The sequence below is a fragment of the Lynx canadensis genome, chromosome D2 (assembly GCF_007474595.2).
Source record: "Lynx canadensis isolate LIC74 chromosome D2, mLynCan4.pri.v2, whole genome shotgun sequence".
Classification (NCBI taxonomy): domain Eukaryota; kingdom Metazoa; phylum Chordata; class Mammalia; order Carnivora; family Felidae; genus Lynx; species Lynx canadensis.
The window spans coordinates 53,756,594-53,777,011 of NC_044313.2; the positions used below are offsets into that span (position 1 = coordinate 53,756,594).

At 36.7% G+C, this 20,418-nt stretch overlaps 1 protein-coding gene across 4 annotated transcripts in view; it reads left to right on the top strand.

Annotated features, from left to right (window-relative positions):
* Positions 1-20,418, top strand: part of ECD (ecdysoneless cell cycle regulator) — a 32,972-nt gene that overhangs the window by 9,275 nt on the left and 3,279 nt on the right. For all 4 annotated transcript variants that reach the window (XM_030335269.1, XM_030335268.1, XM_030335270.1 and 1 more), the window contains exons 7-13: positions 114-242; positions 2,288-2,416; positions 4,555-4,640; positions 14,691-14,797; positions 14,932-15,115; positions 16,698-16,765; positions 18,258-18,472. In XM_030335269.1, the coding sequence (XP_030191129.1) occupies positions 114-242; positions 2,288-2,416; positions 4,555-4,640; positions 14,691-14,797; positions 14,932-15,115; positions 16,698-16,765; positions 18,258-18,472 (918 nt within the window). The remainder of the gene's footprint in view (positions 1-113; positions 243-2,287; positions 2,417-4,554; positions 4,641-14,690; positions 14,798-14,931; positions 15,116-16,697; positions 16,766-18,257; positions 18,473-20,418) is intronic.

Sequence of the window (20,418 nt, forward strand, 5' to 3'; positions counted from 1 at the left end):
GTTGGATCTTCTTTGCATTTCATATGAATATGAAGCTCATAAGTGGAACTGTGAAATGATGTTGAATTTTTACTTTCAGGAAGACTCAATGTATTTTGTGTCCCAATGTCCAGGTCACTTTCACTAAATGTCTGTATGCACAGTTGGTGCAACAAAGGTTTGTGCCAGACCGGCGGAGTGGATACAGGATGCCTCCTCCATCTCATCCCCAATACCGAGCCCATGAATTGGGCATGAAGTTGGTAATGAACCATAAAATTTTATATTCTTCCTTTAGGTAAAAGGGCTCTTAATAAATAATGGCACAGCATAGAAAGTCTAGAAATATACCTTATTTACATGAGAATGTGGCTCTCAAACAAGAAGGAAAATGTGTTATTCAGGAAATGATAATAGAACAACTGAGAAGCTGTCCAAAAAGTTAAAGTTCATTCCCTCACACCTATACCAAAATAAATTCCAGGTGGATGAAATATTTAAATGAGAACATTGAAACCATAATATCTGAAAACACAGAAGAATTTTTGATAATTTGAGTAGAAAAGGCCTTTTTAAACAGGATTTGAAATCAGAAGCTATAAAAAAAAAAAAAGACTGGGGGCGCCTGGGTGGCGCAGTCGGTTAAGCGTCCGACTTCAGCCAGGTCACGATCTCGCGGTCCGTGAGTTCGAGCCCCGCGTCAGGCTCTGGGCTGATGGCTCGGAGCCTGGAGCCTGTTTCCGATTCTGTGTCTCCCTCTCTCTCTGCCCCTCCCCCGTTCATGCTCTGTCTCTTTCTGTCCCAAAAATAAATAAAAACGGAGAAAAAAAAAAAAAAGACTGGTAACTTTATTAAAAATTAAGCATTTCTGTGTTGGAAAGAAAAATCCCATAGCTAATGTCAGAGATAGTAAACCTGAAGAAAGCATTATATTTGCAGTTTAAAAAAGAGCTAATTTCTATAACATATAGAGAGTTCCTACAAGTCGGTATGAAAAGAAATGCTAATTAATTAATTAAAAATGTTCAGAAACCCTGAACTGACAGTCCACAGAAAAGGAAATAGATGATTTTTAATTTAAACATAAAAATGTTGGCCCTTGCTCATAATAAAAGAACTGCAACTTAAAGCTACAAAATAGTGTTTTTTACATTTGGCAAGTATCAAAAAGTTTGATAGTATATACTGGATTGGTGGAAATACATATTTGAGATACTCTCAAACATCACTGATGGGAATATAAATTGATTCAGTCTCTTAGAACAGTTTGTCAATATCCATCAATTTATAAAGTACACAACTCTTCTGCTCGGCATTTTCACTTCTAAACATTTATCCTCCATGTATTTTACATGTGTACATAGATCTGATGATACTCATGACAGTATTATTTCTGGTAGCAAAAGATTGGAAATTACCAAATATCTATTAGTAGGGGAATAGTTAGATAAATTACAACCTGCCTATGAAGTGAATTGGATAAATTTGTGTGATCATATAAAATGATCTCCAAGGCATATGACTTAGTGAAAAAGCAAGGTTTAGGACAGTGTGTATGCTACCATTTAGTGATGGAATAGGATATACATACACAGATACACATCTGCTTGAGTGCATACGTTACTTCTGAAAAGATACGCAAGAAATTGGTAACTATAGTTTCCTCTAGAGTGATCAGGAAAACTCCCTATCTAATTTATTTTATGTGCATTCATTATATTTTTTAATCAAAGCACCCTTAAAATGATATGATTCCTTCCCTTTACTGTATCTAAGACTATGGTGAATTCATTTATATTTTCTGTTAGATGAGAAGCCTTTTCTAAGCCTTTTTTTAAGCAAACAACAAATAAGTTTAAATTTCTGGTTTTGTGATCAGCAAGAAATCTCTTTGAAGAGAATAAGAATCTTTGTTTTGCATTATTTGCTTTCCCTTTATAATTTTTAATAATCTCTATATAGAAATTGAAAAATTGGAGGGGCACCTGGGTGGCTCAATCAGTTATGCATCTGACTCTTGATTTTGGCTCAAGTCATGATCTCACAGTTCATGAGTTTGAGCCCCACTGCTTAGGATTCCCTCTCTCTCCCTCTCTGCCCCTCCCTGCTCGTTATCTCTCTCTCTCTCTCTCAAAATAAATAAATAAACAAATAAACTTTTTTTTTAAATGGAAAAATTAGAAATAATCACATTTTTCATAAAATTCAAAGTGTTATAAATGTCCATATGTCAAATGACCTAGTTCTTAAGTGTGACTAAATGGAAAGAAAATAACTTAATGATGAAAATTCTGTCTATTCTATCTAGGCTCATGGATTTGAAATCTTATGCTCCAAATGTAGCCCACATTTTTCTGACTCCAAGAAATCCGTCATGACTACCTCACCACTCTGGGCTGGCTTCCTTGAAAGTCTGAAAAAGAATGATTACTTTAAGGTAGGACTTGCAATGCATTTGTAAAACTGTACAGTCCAGGGGAAATCAAGCTAGTGAATTAGAGATCTATGGTCCATATTTAATGTATAACATTATTAGAGAAGCTAGAGTTAAAAGGGACCATTCTAGTTCAGTGTTAATGAGGGAGTGACTATGAACTGTTTCCAATATTTTAGAAAAGTTAATAATGTTTATATAAAATTGTGATAGTTATCATTTGTATCTGAAGAGCAATTTATGCAAATCATAAGGCAAATATGAAGACACCAAATAGAAAATGAGCAAAGACACGGATTAAAAAAATTACAAAAAGACAACTAATAAATTTCTTGTAAAATATTTACTCTCACAAGTAGTAAAGATATATGTATCAACAGAATAATAGTTTTTCACATATGTGAAAAAGGATCTGAATGAGGCTTAATGCTATTGAAAGTACAAATTAATACTCCCTATACATTGCTGGTAACATTGCATATTGATAGAACTTTAACTGGAAAGTAATTTGCTAGTGTGTTCCAGGAGCTATAGAAAGGTTCAAACTCAGAACCTTTACTTTGAATAACCTATTTTTTTTTTATTTTTTTTTTTCAACGTTTATTTTATTTTTTTTGGGACAGAGAGAGACAGAGCATGAACGGGGGAGGGGCAGAGAGAGAGGGAGACACAGAATCGGAAACAGGCTCCAGGCTCCGAGCCATCAGCCCAGAGCCTGACTCGGGGCTCGAACTCACGGACCGGGAGATCGTGACCTGGCTGAAGTCGGACGCTTAACCGACTGCGCCACCCAGGCGCCCCTGAATAACCTATTTTAAGGAAACATCCAAGAAGTAGAAAAGTCCATTAAGAATATGATGGTATATGAACAGACATTTCTCCAAAGACATACAGATGGCCAACAAATAAATGAAAAGATGCTCAACATCACTAACCCTCAGAGATGGTGAGGCTAAATCAGAATGGCTAAAATCTAAAACACAAGAAACAACAGGTGTTGGTGTGGATGTGGAGAAAAGGAACCCTCACGCACCATGGATGAGAATGCAAACTGGTACAGCCACTGTGGAAAACTGTATGGAGGTTTCTCAAGAAATTAAAAATAGAATTATCATATGATCCAGTAATTTCACTACTGGTATTTACCCCCCAAAAATGAAAACACGAATTCAAAGGGATACATGTATTGCTTTGTTTTTTGCAGCATTATTTATAGCCAAGATTATTTATAGCCAAGGGAACCAACCCAAGTGTCCATCACTAGATAAATAGATAAAGAAGGTATGGTATGTGTATACACACGCACACGCACACATATGCAATGGAACATTACTCAGCCGTAAAAAGAATGAAATCTTGCCATTTGCAACAAAATGGATGGTTCTAGAGGGTAGAATGCCAAGTGAAATAAGTCAGTCAGAGAAAGACAAATACCATATGCTTTCACTCACATGTGGAATTCAACAAACAAACTAAACAAACAAAAAACCAAACTCTTAGCTATGGATATCAGAGGGCAGGTGGGAGGATGGGTGAAGTAGGTGAAGAGGATTAAGAATACAATTCTTGTGATGAGCACTGAGTAATGTATAGAATTATTATGTTATATACCTGAAACTAATATAATACTGTATGTTAATTATACTGGAATTAAAAATTTTTTTAAATATCATATAAAGACTGTAGCAATATAGAAAAGTGCTTATGATATCATAGTATATTTTTGAAAGAGTGTAAAATATTAAGTACAAATGCCAAAATAAACATGCATGTGAAAAGCAGAAATGGCAGTGAAAATGAGATTATGCTATTTTTTGGTTCTATTTGTACTTTGTTTTATAAATTAATTACAAATCAATTGTTTCTTAATAACCAATAAAGTACTAGAAAATGGTAGAAAATCTTCCAAATTGGAAAGAGGTCTTTAATGGTGAAAAGGATTAGGAACCACTACATAGAGCCTAGTCCCCTTGTTTGGAGAAAATGGAGCCCAAACAGGTACATTAATGACAAAACAGGGACTAGGACTCAGGCCTCGTGATTCCTGAACAACATATCATACACTGCCTCCCTGAAAATTGCTGGTGAGTGGGTAATTTCAGTGATACCATGTAAATAATGTTATGATTTTTTTCTTTCAGGGTCTGATAGAAGGTTCTGCTCAGTACCAGGCAAGGCTAGAAATGGCAAAGAACTACTTCCAACTCTCAGTAAACCGGCCAGAAAGGTGAGTTTATCACTACCTAACCATGGCAGCAAGAGTGGTAACCTGCCAGATGTTAAGGAGTTGCTCACTCCTGAGATAGTTGCAGGAAATTGGAATTGCTGTATTTAAAGAGTTAACGGCAAGGATCATGACTGCTGAAGGGGATGAACTGGGAGAGAGGAGGTGTTGCTACAGAAGATCACTGGATCTGGCACCCGTCATCATCATCATCACCTAACGGCTAATGTTTATTGGTACTTACAAAGTGTATTGGTACTTAAAAATTTGTTTGATCTCTCTTATAGTCCTGTGAAATAAGTATGATTATTATCATTCCCTAGATACAGCTGAGGCCAAGAGAGATTAAGTAGTTTGCCAAAGTTCACACAGCTAATTAGTGACAGATCTAGGATTTGAACTCAGGCAGTCTGATATCGAGCATGTGCTTAATTCCTGTAGGAGCCCTTGACTGTGTTTAGCTACATTTAGGAGAGGCTGAAACATAGGATAAAGCAGGCAGTCAGCTTTCAAATCACATCTCATTCTAACCTGCCATACATTGCCTAGAAAAAGAAAGAAATGAACACAGGGTTGGCAGGAAATGGCACACTTTTAAAATTTTATAAAGTCAAGTTCTCATAATGGTGGAGTAACATATCCAACTAACCCCCTGCCAAGTGTAATTATAAACCCTGGATGGAATTTAAGAAACAGTTATTTGAAGACACAGTAGAACAACAAAATTGGGCCAAAATTGAAGGAAATAGAACCCTTTGAAAGAAGAAAATCACAATAGATGAGGTCCTCATTATCTGAGTTGTCACCTGAAGTCACTTCCTAGTCAGTGCAGCACCAAGGAAAATAGAGCTCAAGCAGAAAACTTTGGTCTTATTGAGCTCAGGAATCAAAGGTCAGATTTTGAGTATTGGAAAAAACTCAATTTATGTTTGTAAAATTGAATTTGAGATACTCAAAGCTATTAAATAATATAAAAGCAATGGCTTTTGTATATATCATGGTTAAAACGTCCCAAGTTGTATGTGTTTTTCATTTGTTGGACTTTTTTTTCTTTTTTCCCTGGAGGAAACTTAATTGGTTTTGAACTTCATTCATTTTGCTTACATCTCAAACATCACTTATTTGTGTAATAGAATGTTCTTTGAGGACTGGTGAAGCAAAGTTGATGCTGAGAGAACTCTAACCTCAGTGTTTGTGAGATAATAATGACTTTACAGCAGTCTTTACTCTTTCAGAAGTGTCTGCCTGTGTCGTTGTCCTGCTCCCATCAGTTTTATGGCAGTAATTGATGGTAAAAAGAGGATGCCTTCTTAGGGAATCATTTCAGAAAACTTGCTCGAGAGTCAGAAGAGGAAAAGAGGTGGCCTCATGTTTAGGAGAATCTGCCCCAGATGATTCCCATCCACCTCCGTGGGCCACTCTGTCTGTGAAGACATGTCACCTTACAGACTTGGGTTAAAGAGATGTTAGAAAATTAGACTCATGTGTAGGAGAATCAGGGCACCTCACACAAAATAAGATAGATTGGTGGTTAGGTAGTTATTTTTAAATAATGGAAGTTTGTTAGGGCACCTGGGGGCTCAGTCAGTTAAGCATCTGGCTCTTGATTTTGGCTCAGGTCATGATCTCAAGTTTTGTGAGTTTGAGCCCTGCATCGGGCTCTGCACTGACAGTGAAGAGACAGCTTGGGATTCTCTGGCCCTCTGTCTCTGCCCCTCCCCTGCTTGCACGTGCTATCTCTTTCTCTTTCAAAATAAACAAATATTAAATAGATAGATAATGAAGTTTGTTGTTGTTACAAAAGTAATGTATTCACTCATTATAGCAAATAAAGATGTAATAAGGAAAAAATATATATCAGAGAGTCAACTACTATTATCATTTTGATCTACTGCATTCCAGGATTTTTTTTCCCCGTATCCATCTAGTTGATTTTTTTTTAAATTGTACTATATAAAAATTTTGTATCCTGCCCATAATTTTACTTATTACCATCTTACATTTTCCAATGACATTAAAAAGTATTTATAAGTGTAATTTTATTTTATTTTTTCTTAAAGTTTACATATTTATTTTGAGGGAGAGAACATGAGTGGGGGATAGGCAGAGAGGGAGGGAGAGAGAGAATCCCAAGCAGGCTCCCTGCTGTCAGTGCAGAGTCCGACACAGGGCTCGAACCCACAAATTATGAGATAGTGACCTGAGGTGAAGTTAGACGCTTAACCGATTGAGCCACCCAGGCGCCTCTATAAGTGTAATTTTAAAGAGCTGCACAACATTTCAGCAAATGGATGTACCATGACTTACTCAACACACCTTTACTATTGGAGAAAGAATTATAAGTAGCTTAAATGTCCAACATTGTAAATAGTGCTGCAGAAGAGACTCCTGTTCCCCAAACCAGGATAACTTCTAAACAATTTAAAACCAAACTCACATCTCCCTCCAGACCTGTTCTTGAATTCCCAGTTTTTTGGTTTTTTTTTTTAATACTTAGATTAATGTCAGAGACTTTTTCCACCCTCTTTTTTAATAGACTACCATCCTTCTTATCACCTAGACCTCCTGGCTCTCGTTTGATCCAGTCCCTAGATCTTTTTTTTTTTTTTTTTAATTTATTTTGAGAGAGAAGGAAAGAGAGTGCATGTGCATTAGCAGGGGAGGGGTAGAGAGAGGGGGAGAGAGAGAATCCCAAGCAGGCCCCGTGTCAATGCAGAGCCTGACATGGGGCTCCATCGCATGAAACATGAGATAATGACCTGAGCCAAAATCAAGAGTCAGATGCTTAACTCACTGAGCCACCCAGGCTGCCCCCTAAATCCTTTTTATTGTTATCTTGTGTCTTACATTTTTCTCTTTTGCTGCCTACCTACTCTAATATGTATATATATATTTTAACACTTATTTCTTGAACTATAACGATACCTAAACTTGCTTCCCAACCTCTAGTGACTCTCCACTTCCAATGCAACCATTAGAGCCAGAGAATATGCTTGAAATATATCTTTAATCATATTACCCCCTCTCCTAAAATTTATTAGAGATTGTAATAGTGAAAAATTGAACAGTGTAAGTATCCATCAATAGTAGATAAATGGATTGCGGTGTGTTTGTAGGATAGACTACTATCCATTACGTAACCAGAGATTAGCTAAATATATGTAAACCAATCCAAGGTTTCTAAACCTTGGCATTGTTGACATTTTGTACAAGATAATTCCTTGTTATGGGAGACTGTTGTGTGCATTATAGGATGTTTAGCAGCATCTCTGGCTTCTACCTAGTAAATGCCAGTAGCTGTCCACCCTGCCCCCAATTGTGACAACCAAAAATATCATCAGACATTGCAAATGTCCTCTGGGGGCAAAATTGTCCCCAGTTAAAAACCACTGATCTAAATAAATACGTCTTGTAAACATGATGTTGAATGAAAAAAGGATATTGTAAATGTGTACAGTATGGATTCTATTACATATAAAAAGTTTTAATACATAAAATACTATATATTACTTATAGACATGTATATATTAATTCATTCAACCAATATTTATTATTTCCAGGCACTAGGGATACAGCAAGCAAATCCAAAGTCTCCCTGCCCTTATGGAGTTTGCGTGCTAATGTAGGAGAAAGATAATAAATCACTATAGGCTGTTAGATGGTGATCAGTGCTTTAAAGAAAAAAAAACAGCGTGTGGGGACAGAGAGGTCTAGGCTGCTCTTCTAGATAGTTTGGCCGAGGAGGACTTTCCAAGGAGGTTTAGTTTGAGAAGACACATAAGTGAAGTGAGGGAATGAGGCATACTGGTATTTGGGGGGATAAAATTCCAGGGAAAGAGAACAAACAGCAGTTACAACATAGATACGTACACATGTGTGTGCGCACACACACAGACATTCACACATATACACACTCAGTGGACCAGAAGGGTATTTGTGAGAGCAATCATTTCTGGGTAGCAACAAGATGGATTGGAACTGATAGTGTTGGTCATCAAAGGAAAAATATTAGCTTTATGTATAATTTTTAAGGAAATGTATATGTTACTTGTTTAATTTTTTATGTTAAGTGTCAAAGTATAATCATACCTTTAGATTAGAAGTATAACAATATTATAATTCTAGGTGGGTAAAGATATGCTATATCATCTTTTTTTTTTTGTCATCTTTTAGACTTGTCTGCACTATTTAAATCTCTTAAAACAAAAATTAAAAATAAAAAAGAAGCCGTCAGTGATCACCTACTGCTTATTTCATTGAGTCCAAACTTAGCCATTTGAGGCTCACTGTGCTCTCATTTCAGTCCATCTGTTCAGCCCTGTCTGCCCCACTTAAGCCACACTGAACACCATTTGCTTTGTGAACATGTTCCTCAATTCTCTGCCTCTATACAAATGTTCGTTTCCCTTCTTGCCTGAAGTTTCTCTACCCTATCTTCCTTGTCAAAATCTTACCCATTCTTTAAGTCCTAACTCAACTACGTCCATTACCTCTTTTCCTTTTTAATTTTCTTGTAGTTAATGTAATCATCTCCTGTGACTCTACATAGCATTGGTATTCCTATATGATTTTATATTTTGTAACTTGTTATGATTATTTGTGTATTTCTTTTCTCTCTCCTAATAATATTTTCATAATACGGAGTAGGGATGATTTCCTGTCACCCACATGATTTAGCAAGGTATGCAGATCTTTATTAAATAAATGTAAGTCCATTCTATAACTTGATTTGCTCCATTCTCAATAGGTCAGGGAAGCATGGGTGACTTAGTTGGTTAAGCCTCCAACTTTGGCTCAGGTCATGATCTAGCGGTTCGTGAGTTCCAGCCCTGTGTTGGGCTGAGCCTGCTTTGGATTCTGTGTCTCCCTCTTTTTCTGCCCCTCCCTCACTCGTGCTCTTTCTCTCTCAAAAATAAATATTAAAAAAATTTTTTTAAATAGCTCAGACAGGATTCAGGTTTCCATTAATTTATGTAATAGGTCATATTGGGGTGCCTGGGTGGCTCAGTCCGTTAAACGTCTGACTTCAGCTCAGGTCATGACCTCGTGATTTGTGAGCTTGAGCTCCACGTCGTGTTCTGTGCTGACAGCTTAGAGCCTGGAGCCTGCTTCAGATTCTTTGTCTTCCTTGCTCTCTGCCCCTCCCCCGCTCACACTCTGTCTCTCTCTCAAAAATAAGTAAACATTAGGGGCGCCTGGGTGGCGCAGTCGGTTAAGCATCCGACTTCAGCCAGGTCACGATCTCGCGGTCCGTGAGTTCGAGCCCCCCGTCGGGCTCTGGGCTGATGGCTCAGAGCCTGGAGCCTGTTTCCGATTCTGTGTCTCCCTCTCTCTCTGCCCCTCCCCCGTTCATGCTCTGTCTCTCTCTGTCCCAAAAATAAATAAACGTTGAAAAAAATAAGTAAACATTAAAAAAAAACAAAACAGGTTACCTTGCCATCATAAAATAGTATGCTCATTATATAGATAATTTCTGTGCATATTTCCTCGTTAGTTTATTGTAGGAAGATCATAAAATAGTATCAGAAGACTTGATTTCAAGCTTTTGCTGTCCAACTCAATGACCTTGTAAAAGTTATAGAATATCACAGCGCTCTGGTTTTCTCCTCTATAAAACAGGATTATCACTTATAATAGTAATTAGAGGACTAAATAAGAAAATGTATTTAAAAAATTTTTTTTTAATTTACATCCAAGTTAGTTAGCATATAGTACAACAATGATTTCAGGAGTAGATTCCTTAATTCCCCTTACCCGTTTAGCCCATCCCCCTCCCACAACCCCTCCAGTTATCCTCTGTTTGTTCTCCATTTTTAAGAGTCTCTTATGTTTTGTCCCCCTCCCTCTTTTTATATGATTTTTGTTTCCCTTCCCTTATGTTCATGTGTTCTGTGTCTTAAAGTCCTCATATGAGTGAAGTCATATGATATTTGTCTTTCTCTGACTAATTTCACTTAGCATAATACCCTCTAGTTCCATCCACATAGTTGCAAATGGCAAGATTTCATTCTTTTTATTGCTGAGTAATACTCCATTGTATATATATATACCACATCTTTATCCATTCACCCATCGGTGGACATTTGGGCTCTTTCCATACTTTGGCTGTTGTTGATGGTGTTGTTATAAACATTTGAAACAGCATACCTGTATCCCTTGGATATATACCTAGTGGTGCAATTGCTGGGTCATAAGGTAGTTCTATTTTTAATTTTTTGAGGAACCTCCATGCTGTTTTCCAGAGTGGCTGCACCAGTTTGCATTCCCACCAACAGTGCAAAAGAGATCCTCTTTTTCCACATCCTCACCAACATCTGCTGTTGCCTGAGTTGTTAATGTTAGCCATTCTGACAGGTGTGAAGTGGTATTTCATTGTGGTTTTGATTTGTGTTTCCCTGATGATGAGTGATGTTGAACATTTTTTTCATGTGTCAGTTGGCTATCTAGATGTCTTCTTTGGAGAAGTGTCTATTCATGTCTTTTGCCCATTTCTTCACTGGATTATTTGTGTTTTGGGTGTTGAGTTTGATAAGTTCTTTATAGATTTTGGATACTAACACTTTATCTGATATGTCATTTGTAAATATCTTCTCCCATTCTGTTGGTTGCCTTTTAGTTTCGCTGATTGTTCCCTTTGCTGTGCAGAAGCTTTTTATGTTGATGAGGTCCCAGTAGTTAATTTTTGCTTTTGTTTCCCTTGCCTCCAGAGACATGTTGAGTAAGAAGTTGCTGCAGCCAAGATCAAAGAGGTTTTTGCCTGCTTTCTCCTCGGGGATTTTGATGGCTTCCTGTCTTACGTTTAGGTCTTTTATCCATTTTGAGTTTATTTTTGTGTATGGTGTAAGAAAGTGGTCCAGGTTCATTCTTCTGCATGTCGCTGTCCAGTTTTCCCAGCACCACTTGCTGGAGAGACTGTCTTTATTCCACTCAATATTCTTTCCTGCTTTGTCAAAGATTAGTTGGCCATGTTTTTGGGTCCATTTCTGAGTTCTCTATTCTGTTCCATCGATCTGAGTGTCTGTTCTTGTGCCGGTACCATACTGTCTTGATGATTACAGCTTTGTAATACAGCTTAAAGTCTGGGATTATGCTGCCTCCTGCTTTGGTTTTCTTTCTCAAGATTGCTTTGGCTATTCGGGGTCTTTTCTGCTTCCATACAAATTTTAGGATTGTTTATTTTAGCTCTGTGAAGAATGCCGGTGTTATTTTGATAGGGATTGCATTGCATATGTAGATTGCTTTGGGTAGTATTGACATTTTAACAATATTTGTTCTTCCTATCCAGGAGCATGGAATATTTTGCCATTTTTTTTGTGTGTCTTCTTCAATTTCTTTCATAAGCTTTCTATAGTTTTCAGTATATAGATTTTTCACCTCTTTGGTTAGATTTATTCCTAGGTATTTTATGGTTTTTGGTGCAGTTGTAAATAGGATCGATTCCTTGATTTCTCTTTCTGTTGTTTCATTGTTGGTATGTAGGAATGCAACCAATTTCTGTGCATTGATTTTATATCCTGCAACTTTGCTGAATTCATGAATCAGTTCTAGCAGTTTTTTGGTGGAAACGTTTGGGTTTTCCATGTAGGGTACCATGTCATCTGTGAAGAGTGAAAGTTTGACCACCTCCTGGCCGATTTGGATGCCTTTTATTTCTTTGTGTTGTCTGATTGCTGAGGCTAAGACTTCCAATACTGTGTTGAATAACAGTGGCCAGAGTAGACATCCCTATCTTGTTCCTGACCTTAGGGGGAAAGCTCTCAGTGTTTCCCCATTGAATATCATATTAGTGTTGGGTCTTTCGTATATGGCTTTTATGATGTTTAAGTATGATCCTTCTATCCCTACTTTCTTGAGGGTTTTTATCAAGAAAGGATGTTGTATTTTGTCAGATGCTTTCTCTGCATCTATTGAGAGGATCATATGGTTCTTGTCCTTTCTTTTATTGATGTGATGAATCACATTGATTGTTTTGTGGATATTGAACCAGCCCTGCATCCCAGGTATAAATCCCGCTTGGTCATGGTGAATAATTTTTTTAATGTATTGTTGGATCTGGTTGGCTAATATCTTGTTGAGGATTTTTGTAAAAAATTTTTGAATGTTTATTTATTTTATTTTATTTTATTTTATTTTTTAACGTTTATTTATTTTTGGGACAGAGAGAGACAGAGCATGAATGGGGGAGGCGCAGAGAGAGAGGGAGACACAGAATCGGAAGCAGGCTCCAGGCTCTGAGCCATCAGCCCAGAGCCTGACGCGGGGCTCGAACTCACGGACCGCGAGATCGTGACCTGGCTGAAGTCGGACGCTTAACCGACTGTGCCACCCAGGCGCCCCTGAATGTTTATTTTTGAGAGAGAAAGAAGAGAGAGAGAGAAAGAGCCTGGAGCCTCTGAGCTGTCAGCACAGAGCTCAACTCAGGGCTCGAACTCATGAACCGTGAGATCATGACCTGAGCTGAAGTTGGACACTTAACTGACTGAGCCACTTAGGCGCCCCAATAAGAAAATGTATTTAAAGTGCTAGCCTAGCATATTATACATGCAAGATTCATTTTAGTTTGTATTTTCCTCATATATATATGCTATATATAAATTAAAAGAGTTGCACTAAGTCAGCAGCTTCAAGATGGTGTTCCATGCAGCCTGCTGCAGAGTGAAAGGCAAAGGTGAAGTAGATATATCTCTGAGCCTCCAGACTCCATTTTAATCAAAACAGTTTTTTTTTTTATCTTTATTGAGATATAATTGAGAAACAAAATCTAAAGATATTTAAAGTGTATATCATGGTGATTTGTTTTTTCATGGTGATTTGAGATATGTGCATGTGAAGGGATTATCACTAACTAGTTAATTGACAATTCCATCACCTCATATATTTATCTTTTTGGGGGAGCAGTGAGAACATTTAAGTTCTACTCTCTTAACAGATTTCAATTATATAATACAGTGTTATCAACTATGGGCACCATGTTTTACATTAGATCCTCAGACTGTATTCAGAAACTATCTACCCTTTTACCAACCTCTCCTTATTTCTCTCACCTCCTACTCCCTGGCAACTACTGATCTATTCTGTTCCTATGAGCTTTACTTTTTTTTTAGATTCCACATATATGTGATACCATGCAGTATTTGTCTTTCTCTGTCTGGTTTATTCAATTAGCATAATACCCTCAAGGTCAATCCATTTCACAAATAATAGGATTTCCTTCTTTCTCATATATATTTCTCTGAATAATATTCCATTGCATTAATATAGCACATCTTCTTTATTCATCCATTGATGGGACACTTAGGTTGTTTCTATATCTTAGCTATTGTGAGTAATGCTGCAGTGAATATGGGAATACAGGTATCTCTTCAATATTCTTTACATATATACCCAGAAGTAGAATTGTTGGATCATATGGTAGTTCTATTTTTAATTTTTTGAGGAACCTCCATACTTTTTTCCATAGTGGTTACACCAATTTACATTCTCACCAACGGTGCACAAGGGTTCCCTTCTCTCCACATCCTTACCAATGCTTATTCTCTCTTGTCTTTTTGGTGGTAGCCATTCTGACTGGTGTGAAGTGATATCTCATTTTCATTTTGATTTGCATTTCCTGATGATTAGTGATGTTGAGTGCCTTTTCATGTACCTGTTGGCCATTTGTACACCTTCTTTAGAAAAATGTTTATTCAGGTCCTCAGCCCATTTTTAAATCACATTTGTTTTTTCCTATCAAGTTGCATGAGTCCTTTATATATTTTGGATGTTAACCCTTTATCAGATATATGTTTTTGTAAATATTTTTTCCCATTCAGTAGGTTGCCTTTTCAGTTTGTAGATGGTTTCCTTTGCTGTACAAAGCATTTTTTCTTTGAGCTCTTTTATATTTTAGAGTTACTGGTAAGATTTTATTTGAGAAAAAGGGGTCTCTAACTTAAAACAATTGCTTAAAAACAAATTAGACTAGATAATTGCCTCCAGCTTTAAAATATTTTTTTGTGATTATTATTCTGAGCTGTCTTATAAAAAAATCCCCATGTCTTTTATTTTTTATAGCTCTCTTGCTCTGAGCCCAGGTGAAGAAATCTTAACCTTATTACAGACCACACCATTTGATATAGAAGAGCTTAAGAAGGAAGAAGCTAATCTTCCCCCAGAAGATGGTAAGTCATGGGCCAAGAGAGCGCAGAAGGGTGAGGAAAAATTAAAATATTCCGCTAGGTCTCATAGGGCCCTTCTCTGAGAGTACCTGCCATGTGAGTACAGTATGGCAGTATCATGTTTTCTTCTTTTTCAGATGACCAGTGGTTAGATCTCTCACCAGATCAGCTGGACCAGCTACTGCAGGAAGCTGCTGGCAAAAAAGAAGCAGAGCCCATTTCCAAGAAGGAGGAACAGAACTATGACTTGACTCAAGTCTCAGAGAGCATGAAAGCTTTCATATCTAAAGTCTCAACCCACAAAGGAGCAGAGCTGCCTCGGTAATTTGTGTTAAAGTCTAAATATCTAAGTAGTTAAAACCCAGATGTTAAAGTCATCTAGTCATTGCCATTTCCACTCTTTTTTTTTTTTTTGTACTGCTGTGTTTCCCTCTTTTGGTGCCTAGTACCCTGATGACTTTTTTGGAGTCATATTTTTAATAGCCTGATCCTTTGCAATTCTTTTTTTTTTTTTTTAACTTGTTTTATTTATTTATTTTTTAATTTATATCCAAATTAGTTAGCATATAGTGCAACAATAATTATAGGAGTAGATTCCTTAGTGCCCCTTACCCATTTAGCCCAATCCCCCTCCCACAACCCCTCCCGTAACCCTCAGTTTGTTCTCCATATTTATGAGTCTCTTCTGTTTTGTCCCCCTCCCTGGTTTTATATGATTTTTGTTTCCCTTTCCTTATGTTCATCTGTTTTGTCTCTTAAAGTTCTCATATGAGTGAAGTCATATGATTTTTGTCTTTCTCTGATTGACTAATTTCACTTAGCATAATACCCTCCAGTTCCATCCACATAGTTGCAAATGGCAAGATTTCATTCTTTTTGATTGCCGAGTAATACTCCCATATATATATATACCACAGCTTCTTTATCCATTCATCCATCGATGGACATTTGGACTCTTTCCATGCTTCGGCTGTTGTTGATAGTGCTGCTGTAAACATGGGGGTGCATGTGTCCCTTCAAAACAGCACACCTGTATCCCTTGGATAAATACCTAGTAGTGCAATTGCTGGGTCGTAGGGTAGTTCTATTTTTAGTTTTTTTGAGGACCCCCATACTGTTTTCCAGAGTGGCTGCACCAGCTTGCTTTCCCAGCAATTCTTAAAGTAAGTCAGAGAGACTGCTCAACAGATCTAAAAGCTTCCATCCCAGAGCTGTGCAAGGAAACTGCATTTTACTCTTTAAACTTTTACTCAGAACCTTATGGACTCTTAACATCTAGCTCTCAGCAAACCCACACTTCAGATCTGCTACCCAACAAGCAGATTGTAAGCTTCACACTCAAAAGAGGGGAATAAAAGAGTTCATCAGAGAAAGAAATAATAACAGGAGAAATGGGAAGTTACATTTGGCAAATAAATGTAAGAAAATAAGATAGATGGAATTGTTACTTGTATAGCAAATATATCTTTATTCATGTTGATGCTCTTAAGCCTCATAAGAAGATTAAAATTTATGTTCAGTATTCTCTAAGAAACCAGAGATAAAGAAAGGTATATTCTTATTTACTTTTAAAGGTTTAGTTCTTAAAGAAATAGACTTTATGTAAATTAACTCAGATAAGTGATTTCTTCTGCTAATGCTATATATATCTTGTGGGAGGTGGATGGTGGGTAGGTCCCTAAATTGGCATAAGTTTAATGTGCATAAACAAAGTGCAATTTTTACTTTTCTTACATCAGTCTTTCCCATTTCTTTTGCCCTCAAGACCACTTAAACTACAGTTTTTCTTGGTGTACCTCTTGAGATCCTATATCTGGTAGTGTTCCTAAGAATGGCACTGCTTTAAAAAAAGTTCCAAAGAGTTATGTTTAGGATAAATGGTCTTTTTCCTTTAACCTTGCAGAGAACCTTCTGAGGCTCCAATCACTTTTGATGCAGATTCTTTTCTTAATTATTTTGACAAGATTTTAGGTAAGTTACAGTACGATGTTTATTTTCATTTTGAAACTACAAGGCTGTGGCTAGAGCACTGGAGCATTGGAAGTCAAAGTATTTGCTTTTTCTTCATGATTTTAAGTTGCTTTCAACCATGAACTTCTGCCCAGTTGAATGATTTTGCAGAGAATGCTTAGCTCAGTGCCAGACATAGTTGCTGCTCGTTCATTATTTGAATGAGTGAATGCTATGTGGCCAGATATGGTTTCCATGTTAATACTGTTTATTCTCTTTTAGACTTACTGTACTTAACACTAATAATAAAAAGACAAATAGCCCAAATTTAAAAATCAACAAAGGATTTAAATAGGCAGTGCCTTGAAGAAGAAATATAGACAAATATTTGAAAAGACTTAACTGTTTCTAGTAAGTGAATACACAATACAAAATAAGAACTTATTTTTTTGCCGATCATACTGGCAAAGATTTTAAAGACTGGCAATACCCAGTTTTCTCAAGAGCTGAAGAAATGGGCACTGTCAAACCGTGAGCGTGGAACTGTAAGTTGTCTTTCTCACGGTGGTTTGGTATCCTAGAAAATTTATAACCTTTGACTTAGTAATTTATTGCCAGGAATTTTCACTATGAAAAAGACATAATGTGCTAAGATGGTGATTGCAACATTGTTAATAGCAAAAAATTAGAATATCCCAAATGTCCATGGAGAAGGAAATGGTTAAAAAAATTGTAGTACGTTTGTGTTATGAAACATTGTGCATTTAAAAAAAATTTTTTTTTAACATTTATTTATTTTTGAGACAGAGAGAGACAGAGCATGAACGGGGGAGGGTCAGAGAGAGAGAGAGACACAGAACCCAAAACAGGCTCCAGGCTCTGAGCTGTCAGCACAGAGCCTGACGTGGGGCTTGAACCTACGAACCGCAAGATCACGACCTGAGCCAGTCGGACGCTTAACCGACTGAGCCACCCAGGTGCCCCAAACATTGTGCATTCTTAAGAAAGAATAAGGTCCATCTATGTTTTCACAAAGAAGGACTTCCAAGACATATAAATAAGTGGAAAAGCAAACCATAGTTCAATATGTATGTATGTGAAAAAAAAAAAAAAGAACCTTATGTTTATATACATATGTGTAGGACTACATAAAGGCCTGGATGCCCAGCAAACTGTTAAAAGATGTTTAACTCTGGGAAGAGAGTGAGCTGTGAGACAATAACTCTGTATGGCTTGAATATTTGTATCAAAATATATTCATGTAGTTTTTAAATTTTTAAAAAAATTTTAGTAATTGAATTCTCATTTAAAAAAAAAATTTTTTTTTTTTCAGTTCAGCCTATGTACTTTTCTGAAAATATCTGCCAGCAGTACCATTTTCTGGAAGGGGTTTTTATGAAGTTAATTTGTGTATATTGGTCCTTTTATGAAGATAATATTTAACTCTTTTGAAAGGTATAACTACTCAAGAAGAAATTACCATGTGGCTCTTTCTGTGTTGGGGTCTGTGTAGGGCCAAGACCTCATGAATCAGATTCTGATGATCTGGATGATGAAGACTTTGAATGTTTAGACAGTGATGATGACTTGGATCTTAAAACACAGGGGACTGGGGAAGAAGCATCTTTAAAAGGAACTCTTAATGATCTCAAGTCATACATGGCCCAGATGGACCAGGAATTGGCAAATACCAGCATTGGCAAAAGTTTCACCACCCAGAAGCAAATGGTATGTGTGTGTTTAACCTTTTCCCGTGTCTGAGTATCTTAATATTATGAAGGAAAGCTAAAACTATATTTTATCTTAGTTTCTCTTTTTCTTTCCTTTTTTTGATTTGTGATCATTTTTTGGTGATAAATTTGATTTTTTTATTTGAAATAAATAAGAATGTAAGATAGCTAATGTTTCCCTAACTATTAGGATGAAAGATTATTAACTTTACTCTCCTAAATATAATTTATTTTATTTTTGATGTATTACATTTATTACTTATAAATGTATTAAATTTATAAATGTATTATTAAAATTAATTTTTAATTTTTATTAAAAAATTTTTTTCTTTAATGTTTATTTTTGAGAAAGAGAGAGAGATAGCACGAGTGGGGGAGGAGCAGAGAGAGAGAGGGAGACATGGAATCCAAAACAGGCTCCAGGCTCTGAGCTATCAACACAGAGCCCAACACGGGGCTCGAACTTACAAACTGTGAGATCATGACCTGAGCCGAAGCTGCTCAACCGACTGAGCCACCCAGGCGCCCCTTTATTTTTTAAGTTTTTAAAAAAATTTTTGATGTTGGGGCGCCTGGGTGGCTCAGTCGGTTAAGCAGCCGACTTCAGCTCAGGTCATGATCTTGCGGTCCGTGAGTTCGAGCCCCGTGTCAGGCTCTGTGCTGACAGCTCAGAGCTTGGAGCCTATTTCAGATTCTGTGTCTCCCTCTCTCTGACCCTCCCCCGTTCATGCTCTGTCTCTGTCTCAAAAATAAATAAACGTTAAAAAAAATAAATTAAAAAAAAATAAAAAATTTTTAATGTTTATTTATTTTTGAGAGAGAGAGAGAGAGAGAGAGCATGAACACAAGTTGGGGAGGGGCAAATAGAGGGGGACAGAGGAACCAAAGCGGGCTCCAGGCTGACAGCAGAGATCCTGATGGGGGGCTCAAACTCACAAACTGCGAGATCATGACCTGAGTCAAAGTTGGACGCTTAACCAACTGAGCCACTGAGATGCCCCTTAAGTTTAATTATATTAGTTCTTCTGTTATCAGTATTTAAAAAGTCATGCGATGTGGTCAGATTATGCAGTTGCATTCTACTACTCGCAGCTTACACTGACTTTAAAAAAAGAGAAAGGATCTTAAATATCTAAATAATTTTCAAGTCTTAATACTGTTTGTTTTTTTTCTTTTTTAATTTAGAACCAAATTAAGACTTCATCTTACACTCTTTTTTATCCTAGTTTTTATACCATCAGCGTCTAACCTATACCTCAAAGACATTATGAAGGAGAGTGGAACTTCTGGATTAGGGTTTGAAATCCAGTTGAGCCACCCACTGTGAATATATATCCATTAACCAATAATACCTATGTTGTAGGATTAACATGAGAACCAAATAAGACAACAGTAAAACCCACAATAAGGCCCTTAATGAATGTTACTCACCTTGCTTTCATCATCTAAACTACATTTAAACTAGAATCATTTCCATTATTGCCCAGACCTCATAAAAACCAAGAAACCGTATTGTTAGATTTATCTAAAGTAGTGTATCTTAGATTTTAGTATGTATATGAACCATCTAAAGATCTAAGCAAAATAGAAGTAAAATATAGAAAATAAACAAAATTCTGGTTAAGTAAGGTCTGGGGTGAAGCCTGAGATTTTACATTTCTAACAAGCATCAAAGCAGTGCACGTGCTACTGACACTTGAACTGCACTTTGAATAGCAAAGATAGTCTATAGATCACACTACAGTCTTTCAAATCCTTTCCCCATTCTGTGAAACCACAGGCTCAGGTAATAACTCAGAATCTTTGTGGTTGAATTCCGCAGAACTTCAGGTTTTTACTTGAAGTTTTTTCATTGAGGAAAAAAAAAAGAAGTCTAGTTTCTTTCATTTAGAAAAAAAAATAGGTTCTTTTATATATATATAAAATGTTCATTTTTATTTCTTT